Consider the following 24,839-nt stretch of genomic DNA (forward strand, 5'->3'; position numbering starts at 1 on the left):
ACCTATCATATTTCGTGAGCTTCATCCAACAATTTCTGAGTTTATTTCCTAAAGTAATAAACATTAATATCAATAAGTATGTTTTTATTATGCTTAAAAACATTCTCTGCTTCTGAGAATCCATTCTATTTTGAAGATTAACTACCAAAAAATATCAGGTTAACACTTTTCAATGAGCAGTCATGTTGCAATTTTAACTCCTTTTCTCCCAATTCCTATTTTTTCATGAATAAGAAAATAAAAAATTATCCTTATTTTTACATATAAATAGGTGAATATATCTTAAGGAATCTGTTTATTCCTATGATGGTTTAATTTCAGCTCAACATACTCAGTAGACACTAACCCCGATCTGTTATATATGTAGGGATAAAAATTAATTTTAAGAGGAGTAAGAAAAAACTAAGCAGGTAAAATCACTCAAAAATCACGATGTATTTCAGACTTTTTAATCATTTTCTATTTACAAAAATGTTGGCTCCTCTGTTCCCATTTCATTAGTCTTGATATATTCAAGACTTGCTCATAGCTCTTAACTCATCTTTACTTTGTCTTTTCCCACTTAAAACCTTTTGCTTTTAAGAAAACATATATACAAACTCCTCTTATAGAATTACAATGTATAATACTCACCATTTGATGCTGATGAACATGGAGTCAACAAACTAAGTGGGGAAAAATGTTGTCTGTTAAAGTTAGCAGCTGTGGGTGCTCCTCCGAGGGGTGCCCCAGGTCCATACATTTGACCTCCTGAAAGGTTTGAGGCGAAGTTTCCCAAATGTGTAGAAGAAGGTGTTACAGAACCATATGGCGAGTCCATATTGACAATACCTATAATTAGAAGATAATTTATAATTGTTACCTGTAGGAGAAAAAAATTTAAAAAAACCTAAAATTCCAAGAAGTCCCCAATACCCCCAAAATATTGTAGATGGCTAAAAAAATTTCTCTTTACGAATTTATTCTTCCAGTCTATTGACTTGTCATTTCCCCCTCAATAAAGATAGCTATAAACAAAGAACAATTATCAAAGAAAATTATTTTTCTATTTAATTTTAATATCTGATATTTTAATCAGTTGTTATAGAATACATGTAGATTTCATATCAACACTGGAATTTAAATAGGCTTAATGGCCAAGGAATTACATAAAAATTTATCTTTAAAAAAACTTGGCAGGGAGGGAGGGAATGATTAGGCAAAGCACAGACAATTTTTTAAGACACTGAAAATACTTTGTATGATACTATACTGGTAGATCCATGTCATTGGACATTTGTTCAAACCCACAGAATGTACAACACCAAGAGTAAACACTAATGTAAACTATAGACTCCGGATGATAATGATATATTAATGTAGGTTCATCAATTCTAACAAATGTACCACTCTTGGTGGGGAATGTTGATATTTGAAGAGGCTATGCCTGCTGCGGGCAGGAGGTATTTGGGAAATCTCTGTACTTTTCTCTCAATTTCCTCTGTACTCTTCTGTGAACCTAAATGTGCTGCTATAAAAAAAAATAAAGTCTTAAAAAAAACTACAGAGGAAAAAAACATGTCTATACTTCTACGATGGACAGATCTGATGATCAGCACTTATAAGCGGCCATTCTTTGCATAGATAATAGTGAAACAATCTTCACTAATGTCTCCTGATGTAATGCAGTATGAGGTTCAAAACATCACCCATCTGATGTTTCTGCCAAAAATATTTGACCTGAATGTAATCATGGACTTAGGAAACAGATGAATCTAATCTAAAATATGGGACATTCTTCAGAACAACTGGACTCTTCAAAGGATTCAATGTCAAGAAAAACAACGGAAGGTAGTAAGATATTTTAGACTGGGGGAGACCTCAGAGACATAACAGCCAAAAGCAATGTGTAAACCCTGACTGAATCTTGGATCAAGAGGAAAAAAAAAGAAACATACAGGCATAATGGATATATTTGGGATGATGGGTGGTATTGGGTGGTATTGTTGAATTAATTTTCTTGAGTGTAGTAATAGTGATGGAGCTGTAAAGGCAAACATGCCTGTTTTGTTGACCTGAATCGAGCAGTATTCCCTTGCAACGGACTCTAAAATTAAACTTCAATGCTAATTTTGGCTCTAATCAACTGTACACCCCCCCAAAACCTCATCTCCCTTACAGAGCTGGCCTTTTTTCTATGCTTTTCCACAAAATAAGAATTTATTTCTTTTTTCTTTGAATCTTAATTTTAGTCTTTCTCAACACCGTACCTAGATTTCATATTTTCTGAAAAGTGAAGTATTTTCAATAAATTTCAATTATTATAAAAATGAAATATAAAAATATTTCCAGTATATTAGCATATATAATGCTCTTTTCAAATTAAATTATATTTATTCTAATATTTTAGTATTCAAGAGAAATTATGTTATTTTGAAAGTACACATAAATATTTCAATCAGCCCCCAGCAAAGAAATATTTACTGACCATGTTCATTACACTGTATTCACATGTCACAGAAATAGGCAAAAATAATATCCAGTCCATATTAAATCTAGAAATTTTTAATCCCAGAATGTCATCTCTTCAATAACACAGATCAGGTTGGCAACCTTTCTGCAAAAGGCTAAATAGCAGTATTTTCAGGCTATCATTACAGCATGAAAGTAGCTATAACACAATGTGTAAATGACTGGGCATGGCCGTGTCCCAATAAACTTTATTTATGAAAATTGAAGTTTTAATTTCCTATTTTTTGTGTCATGTATTATTATTTAAAAAAAATTTTTTTAAGTCATTAAAAAAATCTTACACTATTATTGAATCTCAATTTTAAAAAGTTACAAATGTAAAAACAGGCAGCAGGCCACATTTGGCCCACGGATGATAGTTTGTCTATCTCTGGCATGGCTTATCTTTAATTACTTGAAATGTTCATATTAAAACACATAGCTCTAGATGCAACTTGGTATCCTGGACTGCACACTGCAACAGAAAAAGAACATTATTGGAAAAACTGGTGAAATCTGAATAAAGTCTAGTCTAGTTATACTGTAACAATTTTAATTTCCTAGTTTTAATAAAGGATTACATAAAATATTTACAGTAGGGGAAGTTGGGGTAATTATAGAAGAACTCTTCCATAAATCTAAAAACATTTCAGAGTAGAAAATTTTTAAAAAAAGCAATCACTCAAAACCAGGAGATCTTTAAATCCTCTATAAATATCAGCATTGTCCAATAGAACTTTCTATGATAATGGATACATTTGATATCTGTATTGTCCATTACGGTAGCCACTAGCCATATGTGCTTATTAAGCACTTGAAATATGGCCAGCTTAGAGCCCTTATAGAAAACACTATGGAGATTCCTCAAAAAATTAAAAATAGAACTGGTATATATGATCCTACAATTCCACTTCTGGAAATACATCCAAAGGAAACAAAAGCACTAACTCAAAAAGATATCTGCATTCCTATGTTCATAGTAGCATTATTACAATAGCTAAGACATGGAAACAACTGAAGTGTATGTGGGCACACCCATACACACAGGAATATTATTCAGCCAGAAAAAGGAACAAAATCCTGCCATTTGCAACAACACGGATGGCCCTTGAGGGCATTGTGGCAAGTGAAATAAGTCAGACAGAGAAATGACAAATACTATATGATCTCACCTATGTGAAATCTAAAAACAAACACACACATTCATAGAAAAAGAGATCAGATTTGTGGTTACCAGAGGTGGGCAGTAGGAGGAAGGGAAACTGGAGGAAGGTGATCAAAAGACATAAACTTCCAGTTATAGGGTAAATCAGTACTAGGGATGGTACAACATGATGACTATAGATAACAATGCTGCATGTGTATGAAAGATGTTAAGAGAGAGTAAAATCCTAAGAGTTCTCATCACAAGGAAAAATAATTTTTTTTCCTTTTTTCTTATTGTATCTATATGATGATGGATGGTAATTAAACTTACTACAGTAATCATTTCACAATATATGCAAGTCAGACCATTATGTTGTATACCTTAAACCTATACAGTGATGTCAGTTTTATTGCAATAAAATTGGAAAACAATTTTTTAAAAAATGGCCAGTTTGACTGAGAAGAAATTTCTAATTTTATTTAATTTTAATTTAAATAGCACATATGATTAGTAGCTACCTTATTAAAACTATATGGCTCTATATTTTTCTCATTATTTTTAAAACAAAGAAGAAATGAAATCAAATTTTGAAAAGCTTTATTATTTTTTAAATAAAACAAACTTTTCATGGCATTATCTTATTAAATTTAAACCTAATAGACTTAATTTCAGAGAGGAAAATATACCTGATAAGGAAATTTATTTATGGGAAAATCAAGATAAAATCCACTGCGGCTTCTAAAAAGATTTTTTTTTTTTAAATGCTATACTCAACACATCTAATACGCAAACAGCATTTGAGGTAAGTAAATTCAACAATCTCTACCTGGCCCAGTCATAGAGTAAAAAAATTAGAAAAGTGACCAAAAGTTTTTCTATCACTTGCATAAATCACAAGCTGCAGAATGTGAGAAAACACGAACTCACCTGAGGGACTTGGAGCGGGTCTCTGTAATGGTGGTCTAAAACCTGGAGCTTTGGAAGTATCAGACTGATGTAAAGGATCTGAATTTGGCAAATATGAGGATTTTCCTGATAGCATAGATTCTGGTGTTGACTGAGATGAAACAACAGATCCTCCCCAGAAGGCATGAGCAGAAGTAGGGCTGTTTTCGAACAATGTGCTGAAGGGCCCAAATGGTAAGGGAGCACTGAAATTGGGAGCAATAGGCTTATTTGCTGGATGTACTGAATTTTGACAAGCACTTTGTGTACTTAAGGTTGAAGGTAGCTGGACAGAAGAGGGAACACTGTGAGGTCTTTTAATGTGATTGACACTGAGGACTGCAACAGATGAATTTTGCACTGGAGCTGGATTCTTGTGAGGGGCAGTTGTGCCATGAGAGGGTGGTCTAATAGCAGGGGTTTCCATTTTAGGAGCAGGCTGGGAGCATCCCATTTGTGTCTGAGGCATAGGGTAAGTCACTGGGGCAGTAGAAGGCACCGCCACTGGAGCAGAACTTGTTGTTGCTAAAGGAGGAACAGTCATTCTAACTTCCGGGGGAGGAACCTGAGACTGCTGAAGAGGTGGTCTTGGCTCCTGAGAAACAGATCCCGGAGGTTGTTGCTGAGTAGAATGAACTGATGAACTCCCAGAAGAACTGCTGCTGTTTGAAAGTCTACTGTTTGTTGTTTCTACTACTGGTGGACTACCTGCTTCCTGTTCAGAGGAAGATGCCCCTTTATTTGGAGATGCTGTTCCACAATCCAAAGGGCTGTTTCTAGAAACCCCTCCTGACTGGGCTGGTGGTGATGGGGAAGATGGGGATGATACTGGGTAGTGTTCTTTGGCAGTAGGCATAGGATATGTGGCATTTGTGGGTGCAGTGCTGTTGTTGCTTGCTGTGGTTGTGACTGTCGTTGTGGTGGCATTGGATGTCTTCACAACTGTGACAAAAAGCTGCCTTCTGACAGAAGGTGAACTTGGACTGCCATTTGTAGATGTACCAGGCACCGTTGAAGCTGATGAACTGGTTGTAGTTGTTGGACTTGAAGTTAAAGAACCTGCTGAATTCACCTGAGAACCACTGCTATTCTGATTGCTATGGCGAGGCACCATGTGAGGCTTAGGCGAGTTAGTAGCTCTGGCAGGGCTCAAAGGCCTGACAGGAAAAGGACCCCAAGTGGATTGAGCTGGTGGAAAAGTACCTCCAAAGTGGGTCATGGGCAACCTTGGTGGACGGATCTGCTGGAAAGTCTGAGCAGCAAGCAAAGCATGTGCAAACTGTGGAGGAGGATATGCTAATGGAAGAGAAACTGGAAAACCAGGCCTCACATTATTCACTGGGTTCTTAATGGTTTTATGAGTAGATGCAGAAGAAATTGCAGGCACAGTGAGTGCTGTGGCAGTTTGAGATGTTGATGACAGAGCTACAGTCGTCATTTTAATTCCCATTAAGGAACTGTTAGCAGCAGTGGTGGTAGGTGCTGATGACCCTATTTTGGAATTTGCTGAGGAGCTTTTCAAACGATTCTTTGGGATAAGTTCATCAATTTCTTTGTCTGGATCCTTGATCAGAGCATTGATCAACTGAGTTGCTTGTCTTGTTGATTCAGTGCCACCCCTATAAATTGACCAAAAAAAGAAATTAGGCCCAAGTTTCCCTACTTTCTAATAGGTGAAGCCTAAATTCATTTGTGTACGTGCACACATACACACAGAGAATAACAAAAGTTAGGCAGCAGTTTTCTGACTACTCTTGAGATATTCTGCAAAGCAATAAACTGTCCTGATGTGCCACTATATTTTTCAAAGGGATAGTAAATGACTTTTCAAAAATACATTTTACTATTGTTTCCTTAGACTAAGAAGTCCTTTTCCTACTATAAAATAGAAAAACCACTATACTTCAAAGCCTATGTAATCCATAATGATTCCATAAAGTCAAACAGTTGATCAATGTTAAAAGCAATATAAGTAAACAAAGAACTAAAAAAAAAAAAAAAAAAAAAAAAAAAAAAAAAAAAAAACTGAGTAAGAAAATAGTATTTTATTTTAAATCCTGGTACCTAAGATGACCCCATCTATGACTCATCTCTGTTAATAGAATGATTCTTATAATTCCTCTGGAAAGATGTCTCAAAATGAGAGGAATCTTGACAATGCTAACAATGGCCATAAAGTCAAACCCTAGTGTCAGATCTTCAGGAAAATATTTGATTGCAAAGAAAGCCTTACGGAAACCCTAAGGGGAAAATTACTTATAAAGGATATCTGCTTCCCTCTTCTCTAGATAAGGCAGGTTGTGACTACTCACCTATCCCAGGAGAGGGAAAAACAGGATAGGAGAGGAGGATAAATACTCAATAGAAATGGCTAACTGCTTCCTTTGAATTAGGCTATGTAACTATCATACCATGCAATGCGGCACCTGCCTCTCACAACCAAACTTATGATTTCTTAGAATATCATATCTTTATTTTAAGGGTATTCAGATACAAACATATCACAACACAAATATCCACTTCAGATTTATATCATGACTGAGCTCATATTCTAAGAATAGAATCTCAAAAATAATAAATCTCAAAAGTCAATAAGGGGAAAAAGGGAAAACTACTGCTTAAAATGGGTGAGAAACCTATTCCTTCTTAAAAAGTCTCAATAAAATTTTAAGAATGTCATATGAACAGTTTACATAAGGAAAAGATTATCTAAACCTTTGTCACACACACACAGACACACAAGAAAAGTTCCTTGAAAGCCCTCTGAAATATTTCACAAGAGCACATGAATTAGAAAAAAAAATTATAAAGGTTATCTTCTCTCATACTAATCAAATTCCCATTTTAAAAAGTATCTTATTAAACACAAAGTTCCACTGAAAACTCAAAATACTTATATTTCATTAAGGTACAGTGCAATAAAACACAAAGGAAGAAAACATAAGAGACAAAGTTTTGCCTTATAGTTATTATCCGGTCTCCTGTCTTGTCTTTCTGCTTATCAATATCAATGTGTGCACCAGTGAACTCCCGAATAGCATTAATATTACAGCCTCCTCTTCCAATCACTCTGGATATCACAGTTGACGGAACAGATACTTTCTTTGACCTGTTTAAAAGTTGCAAAGATAAATTAAGATTTATCATTAGTATCAGTGGTTATGATTAAAATATGAGGAGAGGGGCTTATTAAAATACATTTCTGTAAATACAGAATAGATTATTGTTGAGTCAGCCTCTTCTACCTATTCTTACTCTAGGTGATAAAAGGCAACTAGAATGACAGAAGACAGACAGAGACAGTGAGAGAGAGCATGTGAGCAAGTGTTTTACCACAGCTTCTCATCTCATTACCAAAGATGGTTTGGTTTTTTGACTTTCATCTTTCATTAATATCTATAAAGCACATACTATGTAGACATGCACTGTGTTAATGCAAATACTAATTGCAAATAAGATAAACATAGGTTCCTGCCCACATATACTGACTACGTAGACAGCAAGCAGGAAAACCACACCACCATGCCATAAGTGCTCTAATAGGGTATCATAAAGACACACCGGTTGGGGCACCTAATCCAGCCTGAGCAAACAAGAAAGGCTTCTTGTGGGCACTTCTGGGTGTCTGACTCACATTCTTTTTATTCTCTAATATATAACTGAAAGGATGATATTAAAAATGCATTGTTTCCTTTCATTCTTTTAGAGGCATTAAAATGATTATCCACCAACGTGGAAACTTGTTAAAAGACGTTTAATCGTGTGAGGACAGAGAAGAACCTGCTGGAATTTCAAAAAAGCAAAACCTGTCTAACATTTGCAAAACTGCTTTACAATTCTAAACATTCACATTTCAGAAAAGGTACATACACATTTCTGACCAGCCTAAATTAAAGGATGCTTCTAAAAGAAATACAGTACAATTCTCAATAAAGAGAATGAGCTAAGTATGCTTTATTGAACAAGCAAATTACTCATTTAGAATGGTAGATTAAATATTAAATTAAAATGTTATATTTTTTACAAGGTAAGCTATGACCCCTGCCCTTTTATATACATAACTAAGTTACCTGATATTTCCTTTTTCTCTAAAGAGCAAAATAATCAGTCAGCGATCAGTATTTTCAAATTAGTTAAGAATTTCTTAGTATACCACAGTATAAAATATATGCAGAAAAATTGAATTACCTTACTTCTGGACAGATAGTACTCTAATGTTGTGATTGATTTCGGTTAGTTCAACAGAGTGTGTATACATGAATGAGTGTGTGTGTGTGTATGTGAATGAATATGAGATAGACAAACAGAGACAGATGAAGATAGAGATGGTGGTAGGGGGGAGACTTCGGTTAAAAATATGAAAAAAAAATGTATAGTGCATTTTGGGATTAACAGGAATAAGTCTGGTTCATTACAGCTCTTATTTCAAATAATCAAAAGCTTAAATTTTTGTTGGAATTTCTGGGAAGTTCTTTAAAATAGATTATTAAAGATTTACAATAGATCCTCTGTGGTATCTTCCCACCTTTTATTTATTTATTTATTTATTTTTTAAAGATTTTATTTATTTATTTGACAGAGAGACAGCCAGAGAGAGAGGGAACACAGCAGGGGAGCGGGAGAGGAAGAAGTAGGCTCCCAGCGGAGGAGCCCGATGTGGGGCTCAATCCTGGAACGCCGGATCACGCCCTGAGCCGAAGGCACACGCTTAACGACTGCGCTACCCAGGCGCCCCATCTTCCCACCTTTTAGTTTGAGATACTATTTTACTTTTTGATATACATAATTCAAAAAATCCCAAGCAAATATAACTAAATATTTCAGTCCTAAAATCCTTTAAATAAAGGCATCCTGTGGTTTAAAGACAACAATAGTTTAAAACCAATACTTACTCATTCTTCAAATATTTACAAGTATGTAAAAGATACCACATACTGGGCTCTGAGATTACAAAGTTGAGTAAGACACAATATCACCTTAAAAGAATTTAAATTAGTTCTCTACCAAATAGCAATACCTGGGGGTCAAGCAAATATCACAATCATCCATGTAATTTTTTCATAAAGTCTATGTACTTTTTATGGAAAATCTCCTAATTTTATAAGTACTAATACCTTTTTTTTTTTCCATCTAAAATATGGTGTATGCTATCTCTGTTGGCCAAATTCAGCCTTGGGCCACCAGTTTGTTTGCAACCTTTGGAATAATTGGAGGAATCTAACGGTAAGGTAAACAACACCTCACATAAAAAAATGAGAAAAACAAAGAAACAATCACTCACCTTCTTACAACTTCCTTCCATCCTTCTTCCCTCTTTTGTCCACGCTTAGGACTTGCTACTGTTAACTTCCCATTTGGAGAGGAAAGGGGAGATGGACCAGATTTTGTGCAAGTAGACAGAGAATTACTGGTTACTTCACTGATAGTCTCCGATAATCTTTAACAGAGGAAGGAAAATACATTAAATATAGAACAAAATAAATGATAGAGGCAATCTATTACCTACTTTTATTCTTTTACTTATTTTTGGAATAAATATGGTAAACGAATGAGGAACTTATTTCTCACTTTTCAATATTTAGCATAACATGAAGAGCCAATCAGAGCTCAAAATTAGCAGGGCTGAATTATAATAATAATTATAATCTGAGAAACCATAATCAATACTTTTCGTGGACTAAAATTAAACAACCAAAATAAAGAAGTTACATAGTAAAAATAATTTTATCTTTCATTAACACAAAACTTCAAAAATAGCTTATTTTTCAATTAAAATGAAATTGTGGCTTCTTTAGCACAAAGAAAAACCCTTGTTTTTCCAGTTGTTAATTTGCTTTCTTTACTAAAATATTCAGCAACAAAGAATCTCATGATGATACTATAAATAATAAAAATGAAGATAAGAACTAACTTTATCGAAGCCTTGCCAGAAACAGATTTTCTCTCTTCCTTTGGAAATGTAACCAGAACTGATGGCTGCTTCTTGCTGGTCATAGTGGTGGTCACCACAGCAGGTGAATGATTGTCACTCTTTCGGCTGCTGTTGCTGTTACTACTTTCATCACTGCAGCTGGAAATCCTCATGTTATCACTGTCCCCACTCTCGCTGGTACTGCTGCTCTTGGACTCTCCATTTACCTTCTCTGGCTGACTGTATGAGATTGGTAGTGGATCATCAAATATAATCTGAACATTTTCTGGAGTAATTTTATTTTTCCTGTTTTTCCTCTTTGAACTGGTTGTAGTTATGGTGTTATTTCTTTTACCATGGGAACCTGCCAAAGTTGTCCAGGTTGCAGATATACCTATGGTAGTAGTGGTTGTGGCACTTGGAGGCTCTGTCAAGACTTCAGGCTCATCTGTAAAAGTAGAAATATTAGCAATACCAAATAACCAAGTTATAAGCATTTTTAGAGTATATTTAGCTTTAAGCACCTGAAGAACAATAAAGTCAGGAGTTACTTTGCGACTGTTAGATGTAAAGTCATCAATCATTCCAACATTCATTAGTAATGAGATGAACAGGACATCTATTCTCCTCTCTGTGCTCAAGTCCTAAACAATGCATAGTAGGCAGTTATAAAAAATATTTGGGGACAATTTGGTAAATATGAATATGTACCGTATATCACATATTATTATGTAATTATTAAATTTTATGGGTGTAATAAGGTTATTGTGGTTACACAAAATAATGCTCTTTTTCTGGGAAATACATATTTAAGTATTTAGTGGTGATTCTGCATGGGGTGTCCAACTTACATGTAATCTGTTCAAAAAGAGGAAAAAGGATAAATTAAATTAATGTGCCAACATGTTTTAAGGTGATAGACAGGCGTTCACCATATTATTCCATAAACTTTTCTGTAGTTTGGACATTTTTCAAAATAAAAGGCTGGAGGAGAGGGAAATTACACACACACACACTGCATATATATTTGGTGGTTTAATGGCAATGGTTTTCTCCTCACAGTATCTTCATACCAAATAATCCTTTAGTAGAATCTAGTTAAAATAATTCCCTCATTTTGAGAAAAAATTTTAATATGGTTAGGATAATAAATGATAATATGGAATTACTCTTAATTTTTTAAGTATTATAAATGGCATTGTGATTATGTAAGCACATGTCATTCCTAAGATAGGTGTCGAAGTTTTATAGGTGCAAGGTCAGGATATCTGCAACTTACTTCCAGACAGCTTAGAAAAAATATGCACATATATTTAGAGAGAAAAAAATAAAGCAAATATGGTAAAAGTTTTATTTTAAAAATCTAGGTGGAGGGTATTGAGGTGTTCATTTTATCATTGTTTCAACTTATCTGTAGCTTTGAAATTTTTTAAAATAAAAAGCTAGGGAGAAGTCAATAAATGAAAATAGTGTATAAATACTTCAAGGGCTTAATGACTTAAAAATCTACTTTCACCTTAAGTTTTTAATATTTAAAGAAATATAATTTTGAATACAATGTATTACATGAATCAAATTAGATGGTAATTTAGAGAAAATACCTTCAACTTTATGTTTTTCTTTTTCTTGAGCAGCTTGGAGTTCAAAGTTCTCTTTATTTTTGGCTTCGATTTCTTCTAGCTTTCGTCTTTGTTCTTCCTTTTTCTTTCGTCTCTTCTCCTTTCTCTTTTCTCTTTTGGCAGCCAAAGCCAGCCTCCGGCTTTCTTCTCTTAACTGATAAAGGATCAATAAAACAGATTTACCTTGTAAAAAAAAAGTTTTTGCATAATATCATTTTATCATAAGGGCACTAGAATACCATAAAATTCGAAGTCATCTAGTTCAATTTATTGTTTGATCAAGATCATAGTCAAATCACTGTAAAGAAAAAATAATATTTTTAAGTGTCAAGATCAAATTAATGCTAAAAAAAATCTAATTTTAAAACAGGTGAATGATACATAGCTTCTTAATTACTGAAGAAATGTAAATTAAAATAGTAAGTTATCCTGTTTTGTTCATTAATTTTGCAAAATTAAAAAAGACATATATCAACAAAAGTTTGGGCAAATAAGTTCCTTCTTACACTGCTGTGGGTATAAGTATTTATATTTTAGGAAATTTATATTTTCGAAAGCCTCCTATGAAAATTACAAACTGTTTATCCTAAGAATTTATTCTTAGGAAATTTTATTTTCGAAAGCCTCCTATGAAAATTACAAACTGTTTATCCTAAGAATTTATTCTACAAAATGACCATAGTGAAAAAATAATTTCCACTGCAAAACTGATTATAATGGCAATAAATGGAAACAATGTAAATCCATCAGTGTCAAGGGTAGGGGGAATAAATTAACAATAGTATACATTCACAAAATACTAGGCAGCCATTAAAAGTGTTATATACTTGGTAATATGCTCACAAATTACACTGGTTAGAAGAAAAGAATACACACTGCAGACCAATGATCCCATTTATTGGGAAAGGAACCCTTTATGTGGCTCTATTTGTAGAAACAGAAAAAAGGTGAAGAGGATACAAATCAAAGCTACTGACTAGAGTGGGATTGGAAGATCGGTAGCAGAAAGATGGTGGTTTTCAATTTTACTTAATTTAACTGTTCATGTTTCTATTTGTGAAAATGGTTACTTTCATAGTCAAAAAAATTAAGAATAAGTTTAGAAGTATAACATCTCTTAAAAGTGATATTAACAATTAAATTTTCCTCTTTGATTCATAAAGTGAGAAAATCATCTTCAAATGCTTTCATTTCCATGTCCTCTGAAAGACGTTTTCAAACTATGTACTCCCTGCCCATAATCCAGTGTTCTGTGTATTGTGTGTGTGTATTTTAAATATATGTATCAAAACAATGACACTTAGTTTATGGAAAATGTCACAATATCATAACTAATGGAACCAGACTTCAAATATGAGCTCAAAAGGCAAATCAGACTTTGTTTCATTTTTAAAAATTTTTAAGTTTTTTGCTTTTGCTAGACATTCCTGCCTTTTCAAATTATCCCTGTTAAATACCTGAAAGGCTTTGTCCACCTTGAAAGTTTTTACACCCTAGGGCAGCGCACCATGATTACATTCTCTTAGGTGAGAGAAAAATCTCTTGTTCCTGAAAAGGGGAATGATTAAGGAGAATCTGTAGAACAGTGATACATTCTCAGGCAGAGGGATTTCAGGAAAGAATACAAATGGGAAATTAAAGATCTAAATATCATCTGCACAGTAACCCTAGAAAGTTTTGCTAGTCCTGCAGAAGTACACAGACTCCAGTCTGAAGACCAGTAAAAGAGCAGCTTTTCACCTTGCAGAAGGACTGAGAAGAAAACACAGGTGACCGTCACTCCCTTACACAGGAAGAGGAATAATATATAACTGGAGCGTTTGAAGGAAGGAAGGAAGTGTATTTGACTACTCACTGGAGCCTTGCTTAAATGGAGCTAGCTGTCTGCCCTCAGGAAACGTGCTTTCTCCCTCTGAACTCCAGTGAGGTTGTCCTGTTTAGATCTGACTTTGACAGAATGAACAGGTTAAGTGGAAGAGAAAGAGAAGGACTAGAGTGGGGTGAAGATGTATGCCAAGAAAAGTATTTTCAAAGCAACTGTGGCCAAATAAAACATATTTTATCTGTATCATGTCTGTGTGGACAGAAAAGCCTTCAAAAAGGTATATGGGGGATCAAAATAACAAGTGAAGATTAAGACATTTGGTTAACACAGGATGGATTTTTGGATTTGCTGGATTTTTTGCATCCGGTGTTAGGAGGTCACTGTGACTGGTATCAAGGGGGAAAAGAACTATTTTAACAACAGAAAAATTTAAATCAGAAAGCAGACCCAGTTGGCCTAGGTGTGGGTGGGGGTGATGGGCTAAGGTTGGTCTTAGTTTCTAGGTGCAGCTGGGTCTCAGGTATGCAAGTGCCCTCAGGCCTTAGAGAGCTCCGCCAGTAGAGGCTGGTCCTTTGACAATAGTAAGTCTGGATTATCAAACTCATAGTATATGAGTGCAGAACTAAAGGCAAGGTATTTACTCTCTAAATCTTAAAGTTCTATGGCTAGTATTTGGGTAATCCCATAGACGTACTAACCCTTTCACTAAAAAGTGGAGCACAAATTTAGAAGTCCTAGGAAAACTTTCCTTCTTTCTGAAGGACATATCTCAGACTATGGCTGTAAAAGAACCTACAAAGGCAGACGGTCTCTAAAAAATTAAGCAGAATTAGAAATATAGATACACATTTATTAAGAGGCATCATAAGTTTGCAGGTGGTATATGAAACTAACAATTAGACAAATCACCAAAGGGGAAAAGTTATTAACTGTATGAATGGGTATTTATGCGTGTGTATTATATAATGTAGGAGGGGGATATCCAATATTTAGAAGGAAGAGCAAATGAGACTTTAGGAAGGCATAGTCAGAGGAAGACAATCAAGAGAAGATGGCTTCAGTGAGAAGAGTTTTATGAAGGAAAGTGATCAACACTGATAAGTATCACAAGTATCAGTAAGAACTGAAAAGAGGGAACAGAATTTGGCAGTTAAGATGCCACTGGTGATCCCTGCTGTAGTTAGTTCACTGGAGTAGTGGGGGAGTAGGCAACTGATCCTTGGCTGAGGATTAAAAATTTTTAAAGTAGAGTCAACAACACATAGATTATTCTTTTAAAATATCTGGAAAAGGAAAACACAAAATACTAAGTTTGAGGTAAAGTTTCATTATAATAGTTACTTTGATTAAGTTGTAGGCAGAGGGTAGGAGTTATTGAAACTGCAGACACTAAAGATAAAAGAGTATGGGGGAGGTGGTAACAACTGATACAAGATCCCAAAGAGAACAGATGAAAGCAGAATAAACCATGAAGATTCAAGGAAGTCTGGAGGTACACAAAACAGGATTAGAAATTCAGTCTACATCCTCTATTTTCCCACAAGGTACAAACCTAGAGCTCATTTCACTTACTGGGGAACTGCTATGTGTTTCTGAGTATATATGGGGGGAGGGTAGAGACTTTGAAGAAAAGAGTCAAGTTGTAGAATAACCTCATTGTGAAAAAGGAAAAGGCCCTAACTCAACTGGTGATTTCTAACTGAGGTTTCAGGAAACAAAGTGATCTTTAAGAGCTAAGCTTTTTAAGAAGAGAACTGAAGAATCTGGGGAGAGGCAGTCCAGACTAAAGAAATACCATCTGCAAATTTACATATATGAAAGTAAACGAGATAATCTGAGCAGTAGAAAACCATAATGAGTGATGAGCCTGGAGAAGTAGTAAGCTAGGAGGGCCTGAATGTTTGGATTTTCCCACGTAGACAATGAAGAGAGACTTAAAGTTTCTGAGGAGGGTATAAGGTAATCCCACCCGTGTATAAGAAAACTATGGGAACTGTGGAAAAGTTACATTGGAATGGAGAAGGATTAAAATGAAGGCAAAAGGTGACAGAGACAAAAATATTTATTTATATAAGGAGACCCTTAAGAAGCCCACTGCAATACTTCAGGTGAGGAATGGTAACTGAGAGGAGAGGATGAAACAGAGGCTCATAGAGAGACTGCCAAAGCTCAATTAAAGGTAATGATGATGATGACAACGATATAGTTTAGTAAGTGGAGAGTTTAAATGTACCAGGCACTGGATTAAGTTAATTTACTGCATGAATTCATTTGATGGATATAGAGAATGGGAAGCAAGGATAAGTGAGCAGCTGAAAGTGATAGCAAGATTTCATTACCAACTCATGAGTAGTGATACCAATAACAGAAAAAGAGGTCAGGGAGGATCAGGGGAAGGGAAGGGCAGGATTCAACAAAAATTTATTGGTAATTTGCTATGTACAATCAGGTTCCAATCTTTGAACTAATCAGTAAACTAGGTAAAATATCCTTACACTCATGAAGCTTATAAAACTTAACATTTAGTTGGGGGGGGGGGCACACAGATGACAAACATAATAAATACATTACATAGTTTTCAAAAAGGTGTTAAGTACAATGTAAAATACTAGAGAAGGGGAAGACAATTGTGTGTATGGGGACAGGTAAAGGGTTTTGATTTTGCAGTGATTTTTTTTTTTTTTTTTTTTTTTTTGAGAGAGAGAGTGAGGAGGTTTGGGTTGGGGGGGGGTGCAGAGAGAGATAGAGATAGAATCTTAACCAGGCTCACTGTCCAGCGCCGAACCTGACACAGGGCTTGATCTTATGACCTGGAGATCATGACCTGAGCTGAAATCAAGAGTTGGATGCTTAACTGACTCAGCCACCCAGGAGCCCCAAGGGGTTTTGATTTTAAATAGGGTGATCAGTGTAAGCCTCAGGAAGGTTTAAGTGAACATCTAAAAGATTCAAAGTATTTTAGGCAAAGAGGACAGCGAATATATAAGCTGTATGTTCGAGTAGGCCATTGTGGCTGAGACTAGTAGGAAATGACTTTCTAAGAGAGTATCAGAAGTCTTGATCACCTAGGGCCTGGCAGGGTGTTTTAAAGACTTTACTTTTTACTCTGAGAGAAACAGCACTGTAGTGTTTAAGCAGAAGAGTGATATGATTTGATTTAAATGATTTAAGAGGATGGAAAATAGACTGCCAAGCAATGATGGAATCAGGGAGGTCAGTTAAATGACTACTGGGTAATACAGGTAAAAGGTGGTATTAATGACTTGAGCCAGGGTGAAAAGTGATTTAAAAAAAAAAAGTGACTAGGATTCTATATTTAGTTCTAAAGCAAAGGTAACAAGATTTTCCAACATAGTGGAGGATAAGAAGGAATCAACACTGACTTCAAGGCTTTTAGCATAAACAAATAAAAGACAGAGTTGTGGGTCTGGGGTAGGCAAAGACCAGGAGTAGACATTTAGACACAAGTATGAGATCTCTAATTGGTATCTAAATGGACAGGTTGAGTAGCTAGTTGGATATGGACTGGAGTTAGGGAAGAGGTCTGTGCTAAAGATATATATTTGGGATCAGCTGATATATATTTAAATTTAAGAAGCAGGATGAGATGACCAGTGCAAGAAGATGATCATGTAAAGAGCTAAGGGGCTTGCCAACTAAGGGAGGAGAAAAGGAGGACGTAGCAAAGGAGACACAGAAGGACCATCCAGGGAGGCAGGAGAAAAACCAAGTGTGTGTAGTGCAGTGAAGATCAAGTGAAAAGAGTACATCAGGTGTTATAAGGCTTAGTGAGATAAGGATAAAGAACTGAACACTGGATTCGGCTACATGAAAGTCACTGGGGACCATAAAAGCAGTTTTGGTGGGATTGTGAGAATAAGAGCCTGACAGGAGTAGATTTGAAAAGGATAAAGAATTCAGGGCACTTAGGTGGCACAGTTGGTTGGGCGTCTGACTCTTGGTTTCAGCTGGGGTCTTGATCTCAGGGTCATGGGTTCGAGCCCTGTGTTGGGCTCCACTCTCAGCATGGAATCTGCTTGGGATTCTCTCCCCATCTCCTTGCCCCTCCCACTTATGCTCTCTCTTTCTCAAACAAATAAACCTTAAAAAAACAAAAAGGATGAAGAATTGGAAATAGCCAAAATAGATGAGTTTGCTGTTATTGTTTAGCTGCAAAGGGGAGCAAAGGAATGGGCCTGTAGCTGAAAATTGGGGAGAGAGACTTGGAGGAATCAAAACGATTTTTAAGGCTGGAAACTAAGCCTATATGATGATAAGAATGACCCAAGAGAAGAGGAAAAATGATATAGGACAAAGAAAAAAGAATTGTCACAATGTTTTTGAGTAAGGGAGACCAGATCTAGTATACTAGATGGACTGGTTACAAAAAGTGTACTTAGTAAGTGGGAGGAAGAGTATGGATGGAAATTTGTGGGTAGGGAGATGGGGTCGGGGAAGTCTGACAGTTTACTTCTGATGCTTCAGTTTTCTCACTGATGTAGAACGCAAGGTCATTAACTGAGGGTGAAGGAGAGGATGTATTGGAAGTCAGAGGATAAAAGAAAAAGTAATAGTGGTTTAGATGAGTGGGAGAATGAATTAAATTAGGGAAACAGAGTATAACTACTAGGCAGCATTAAAGAATTTACTATAAGCCATTTAAAGTAAAATTCGTCATCACGGTTGAATTTTTTTCTACACATTTAGTTACTAGGGTACAGGTAAGAATAAGAAGAAAGAAAAGAGTAAGGAACAGTGAAGGGTGGTAGGATAAATGAACCCTACAATATATTGGTAGGTAGTGTTGTCCAGATTGTTGGAGGGAGAATTCTAGACGGAGAAACCTGAAAAGATGATCAGAGAATAAAATGTATAAAAAATTAAGATTGTGGAATGGGCATAGTAAAAGCTTCAGGTGATGGCAAAAAAACCCAACTGAAAATGTCTAATAGGAATATTTTAAAAATACACCCTATACAGCTCCCAAAAAGGCAATGCAAGTTTACAAAGAAAAAAGCAGGGGAAGAAACAATAAGTAATAAAGTAGAGCGGTGAAACAAATATATCAAAAATGCAGACCAACAATATCCACAAAGGATACCAACAGCCATGAGTATAATAACCTAGTTGTTAATGCCCTAAGAGAACAAGCAATTAACTGCAAGAGAATTTCAGTTTGACTAGATAAAATGCTTCAAAGCAAGGACTCTTTCACATAATAAATGCTCAGTAAATAAATGTTTGCTGAACAAGAATAAGGGAATCTGATAAATATAATGGGTCGTACTTTCAGCAGCAGTTTTTATAAAACTATTAACCCAAATTTTCAAATTAGAAAGGCTGACCAAATAAGCACTTTTTTAAAAGTAATAAATTACTATACAGAACACTCAACTTAGACCAGATAAGACCCAACTCCAATGATGTTCCTAAATCAGATATGGTGGAGCCAGAATACACTGTGTTTCACTCAAAAGGCAAAAGCAAAGAAAAAAAAAAAGCGTATTTTCCCAGATATAAGTAAAAAACAGTGAACCAAACGCTAGCAGATCTCAATCTGATAATTTTTCAAATAGAAATACTGGTCTAGAGTTCAGGAGAGAAGAAACTCCATACAAAGATTTAAAAATAAGAGAGTAATGACAAAACAGGTTATTACAATACTTTGGGAAGAAAGAACTAAGAGGTAGGTTATGTTCAATTAAGGGTGGGAACCCGGGAACTTGGAATGAAAAAAAACTGGGTTCAAACCCTACCCTAGTTTAAGCAAGTTACTTAATTTCCCACAGATTTAGTTTCTCCATCTGTAAGAGGAAGGTAATAGTATTTTTTAGTGAGAAGACTAAAATAATACATATTTTAGCATACAACTTGGCCCTATTATATTGGTTGGCATTAAATATTAGATAAGATAGGCATTAAATATTAGCTAAGACTGAATATGAAAATAGGTCAAGTAATACTTATGATTATAAATATCTACTTCTCAATGTGCTCATATTCTTTTAGAATTTCAAAATGGCCAAAAAAGCTAATTTGTTTGATCAGAATTTAAACCAGAGTTTTTAAATGAAGAACCTCCAATATTAAATATATTTTCTGAAAAAAAGTGTATTTTCACATTTATATTAGAATAAAATCTTTAAAGTAACTCATTTTTTGTTTATGTAAGTTGAAATTTATAGTTTAACAAAGTCAGCAAATACAGTAAGAAAGAAGGGAACTGACTCAAGTCAAAAAGGTTAAAATTATCACTGGATAGCCTTTACAAATTTAAACAGTACTTGTTAAGTTTTATAGCAGTTAAAAAATTTTTAAAACGTTTTTAACCTTTTTATAAAAGATGAAGAAATATGACAGAATATGTATTCCAACTCTTTTCCTGCTGCAATTACTATTTGTATTACATTCTAGAATACAGAGTCATTGATAAGAAGGGGGAGAAAGAAGGAGCTATAGGATTGTCAAAACCAAATGTTGGTTGTAGTATTTTACTCCCTGTGGAAATAGAGGGTAATGATGCTGCTCTGCCTGAAAGAGAAAAGTTCAAGACAAATCATCCATTTAAAAAATATACTCATTAAACATTCCACCAAGTGATTGTAATTCACTGGTTGGTTATGTGATGGTAATGCATTCAGTATATCTTATAAGTTTGTTGGCAATAAATTACAAGGTCTAGGATCAATGAAAGATCAATTTGGATGGGGAATTAAGAGATCGTTCGTTGAGATAAGACTAAACTTGATTATTGAGTTTAGGTTTTCTGACTTCCAGATCAATGCAATTCCTATAATAAAATTTTGTTAATTTGATTACAAAGAAAGTTATTTTAATGAAATTTAAAACAGTCATAATTCTCTCTACCTGAGTCAAACTTGGAGGAAAAAATATGTGCATTGGTTAAAGCAAAAACAAAATGAAACAAAACCAAAAAACAATAGATTACAAATTACGGGGAAAGCAAAAGGAAAAGTAGGTACTTTTCATATGTAAAGGTTATCATTACCTTTTCCAAGTCTAACTCCTCTAATAAAATGCTGGCATTTTTGTTTGCTTCAGCAGCCTGTCTATCTTTGGCTTGTACTATTGATTCCATACAAAGATGACACTTCTTCAGCATCTCCTAAAATAAAAAATTAAGATGTTTGCAGCCTCAAGAAACAATTCACATTTAGAGAGATTCCTGAAAACACGAAATTAAGGTACTTGAATGAACATAAGCAATAAAAATTAGTGGTAGGGCAAAAAAGGGTACAAATAAAATAATATAAATGGTGTATATTTTTAAAGTTTATTTCTTTATGATCTCTAGACCCAACACAGGGCTCAAACTCATGACCCTGAGATCAAGAGTTTCATGCTCTAACGACTGAGCCAGCCAGGCACCCTGGTATATGTTTTTTAAAATACACAAGCAAAGACCCTCTACTGTCCGTCAAAATAATATCCATTGACTGGTACTTTGGAAACTAAAATTATTTACTCCTAACATTTCAATGGAAGAAATCATACAGCAAACAGAGCTCCAATAATTTATGCCAGCTGGTTAATGGGCTAAAGGAAAAGGTCAATGTCAACAAAGAAAATGGGTTTAAAAAAATGTTAAAGTACTTAATTGGCAGGAACTATTCTCAAAGCTTTAAGCTTTATTGCTACAACTTCATGTGCAAGAATCACGCTTAAAGAAATCATAGACATGGGTACTTACATACTTTTCTCAGTGATTTCATTCTTAGAACACACTACTTAACAGGAAAGGGCTATTTCCCTATTGAGACTAACGCCTTATTTTTAATCTCCCCACCCCTCCAAAAAAACCAGGAATGTTAATTATCACAGAGGAATGTAGACGCGTGCAAGACAGTGAATTAGCTAGGTTAAATAAAACTCATGAAAAAAGAGTGCTCACTATTCTGTAGTAGAAAGACATTTTTGGATTCATTGACCTCTTTGCATTTTCAGAGGCATGTCTTAGGATTTTATTCAAACCTAAGTATAAACCCAAAGTCAAAACATCACCAGGGGAATATCCCAATTAGATGTCTAATAGGATTTATTTAACCTTCTCTACTTTTCCTGCAAAAATTCTGGCCAATTCATTCTTAAGCTGACAATTACTCCAATATTGAAGACATTAAAGTTTTCTTGCCCATGACTGTAAATAGTACTATGCTCAGTTCTGTTAAGGTATTTAAAAAAAACAAAACAAAACAAAAAAAAACCTACTGGGCTTGTTCCTCGCAGAGGTTATCAGTTTCGATAAACATATATATAAATTATAACACTAATGAATAATAACAATATTTGCTTTAGATTGTGTTTACATAAAAATTTAATTAGTTCAAGTACTATTAAAAAATAAAATTCTATTACAAAGAATGTTTTATTACTTTTTTAGGTAAGTAAATAATCTGAAGTATCTTTGAAATAGAACAGTTCATTCCCAAATACTAGATATATGAAAACTGCTATATACCACACATTATTATTGCTTAGACTAAGGCTTTTTTCTTAGTGCAAAACACACTCATATATATGTATATATGTGTATGTATAAGTGTGTGTGTGTGTGTGTGTGTGTGTAACCGAATGAGATCCCTAGCTCATATAGTGGGATGAGTTTAATCATTATATTACCTTATCAGTGATGGTTGCTATGTATCTCATACATTCAGAATCTGATGGAAACTGATTGACTTCTTTGACTAAGTAGCGCACCACCTTCACATGACCCTAAAAAATAGATACCAATGTCAGATTGAAAACAGATTCTAACAGGATTCAGTAAATCTACAGTCTGTCTTATCTAAGATTACTTTGACATCAGTGCCACAAAATAAAGTCTTAATTAGATATTATTTGCACTGTAAATGAAAAAGAGACAGACTTTGGTTCTGATAAGTTAAATCTACACTGTTCATTTTCATCCCACCCTCCAGAGCAGTACAGAATAACCTGATCTAAAATTCTAAACAACAAAGAATAAAAAAACAATAAGCCAAAAATCAGTATGAAGAAATGGGGGATATCTGAAAGAAAACAAAAACAAAACTTCATTTGTTTCAAGCTAACTCATAAGTGACCATCCTAATGCTAAGCATTAAAAGAGCAGAAATAACAATTTTGTTCTTTATTTCAGATAAAAATTGAATGTACAGCACTGTACTAGAAGTGTAAAAGAAATAAAATACATTTTCCTAAGCATAAGCTATGATTATACTATTCGCTGTAACACAGTTCACTAAGCTCATAGACCAGTGCTCAAGAGACTCTTTCTCCAACCTACACTATTACTCTCTGAACAAAACACCTACAAATTAGCCGGTCTGGTTAAACAGACCATGCTTAGTATATTTCTCTACCTCTTCCTTTCCATCTACATTTTTTAAAATTACTCCTATCTTTTAATGAGTAGTTCAATGCCATCTGCATCATTCCTTGATACCTCACCAACACTTCTACAGTATTTAAATTATATAGGGCACCTCACACAGTTACCTGACTTTGTGTGTGGATCTTACCTCCCCAATTAAATTCTACATTTCTTAAAAAGTGCCAACTGCTGTACTCTGTACAATGTAATATCCCACCATTACAGTTGCACATGGTAAGGTACTAAAAAAATAATGGAATGAATACAAAGGCATATAAAAGATGAAAATGTTCTTAAGGAACTAAGTCTATTTGGAAAGATAAGAGATATGCATGTTAGAGTAAGAACAAGGTAATTTTACTCAAAATGAATGACAAAAATAACAAACTGCAGAACTTCTACAACTTTTAGGAGATTAAGTATCTTACTGTGAGCTCAAATAGGATCGGAAGAGTTTCTGCAGAAGAGAAGATTTAAACTATACCCAAAGAATGAAGAACTCTGGGAATGAGGAAGGACATGAGTATTTCTGAGATGAGAACAAAAGTGATGTGAGAGACAGCAACAATGAAAAGACCAAGCAAGGAGAAGACTCTCCACATCAGGGACTCATAGTGGGAGATGAGCTTGAAGAGCACTAGGATTTATGGTGGCTTTGAATAACAAACTAAGACTGGATTTCAAAGGATGACAAAAAAGGAAAAGGTTCTAGAAGAGGATACTAACATAGTGGAGAGATTAGGAAGATTAACTTGATAACAATATGTTAGCTTGCTTGGAGAAGAGGTGGATAGTCAATGATAAAGCATAAATTTGACTGGTGGGGAAAAAAACATAGAGTCAGTGTCTAGGTAGTCTAGAATACCTAGGGAAAAGGTGGTATAAAGCACAGGAGCCAGAGAGAATTATAAGAGATAAAGGAGAGAAATGACTTCCTACAATTATACATTAAAAATTTGCAATACAACAAATAATTTGCAATCTATCAAGGGATTTTTACCTACCTGTCTCAAAATGACAAAACTCAAAATTATAAACCCTAAAATAGTTAATCCAGTTTTCTCAGTAACAAATTAAAACTGCATTTAAGAGACCAACCAAATCATTAAATGAAATTACTCATACACAGCTCTGTGCTATGCATTATAAGAAGAGAAACAAAGTTTCTCTCTCACAAAATTTATTTTTACTTCTTAATGTAGTTCGTTCAATTTTCAGTCATTTCAAAATACTGGTAGCTGGGTTTTCATTACTTAATTCTCTTATTCTTAATAATTAGAGCAAATGATTATAAAAAAATCAATTTAATTTCTCCCTGCTGTGCTAATACAAGAAAACATTCATCCATAAGTAATTAGTTACTCTTAACTGGATTTACATTTTGACAGATTAAGTCTGCAAGTAGATTTTGAAAAATACTACTTACAACAACTTTTTACAAGTTTACTTAGCTTTATTTATCAATATCAATATTTATGGTTTTTCTGGGATACCTCTATCTACCTTTCAAGTGTTGCCATCAACAC

At 34.6% G+C, this 24,839-nt stretch overlaps 1 protein-coding gene across 9 annotated transcripts in view; it reads right to left on the reverse strand.

The window, feature by feature from the left end:
• Positions 1–24,839, reverse strand: part of ANKRD17 (ankyrin repeat domain 17) — a 154,606-nt gene that overhangs the window by 9,998 nt on the left and 119,769 nt on the right. For all 9 annotated transcript variants that reach the window (XM_026509990.4, XM_026509989.4, XM_026509987.4 and 6 more), the window contains 8 exons: positions 22,578–22,673; positions 20,947–21,063; positions 12,095–12,266; positions 10,494–10,941; positions 9,864–10,019; positions 7,542–7,691; positions 4,565–6,201; positions 634–831 (listed from right to left, as the gene is read on the reverse strand). In XM_026509990.4, coding sequence (XP_026365775.1) covers positions 634–831; positions 4,565–6,201; positions 7,542–7,691; positions 9,864–10,019; positions 10,494–10,941; positions 12,095–12,266; positions 20,947–21,063; positions 22,578–22,673 — 2,974 coding nt within the window. The remainder of the gene's footprint in view (positions 1–633; positions 832–4,564; positions 6,202–7,541; positions 7,692–9,863; positions 10,020–10,493; positions 10,942–12,094; positions 12,267–20,946; positions 21,064–22,577; positions 22,674–24,839) is intronic.

This window comes from Ursus arctos, unplaced genomic scaffold (genome assembly GCF_023065955.2).
Source record: "Ursus arctos isolate Adak ecotype North America unplaced genomic scaffold, UrsArc2.0 scaffold_9, whole genome shotgun sequence".
Taxonomy (NCBI): Eukaryota; Metazoa; Chordata; class Mammalia; order Carnivora; family Ursidae; genus Ursus; species Ursus arctos.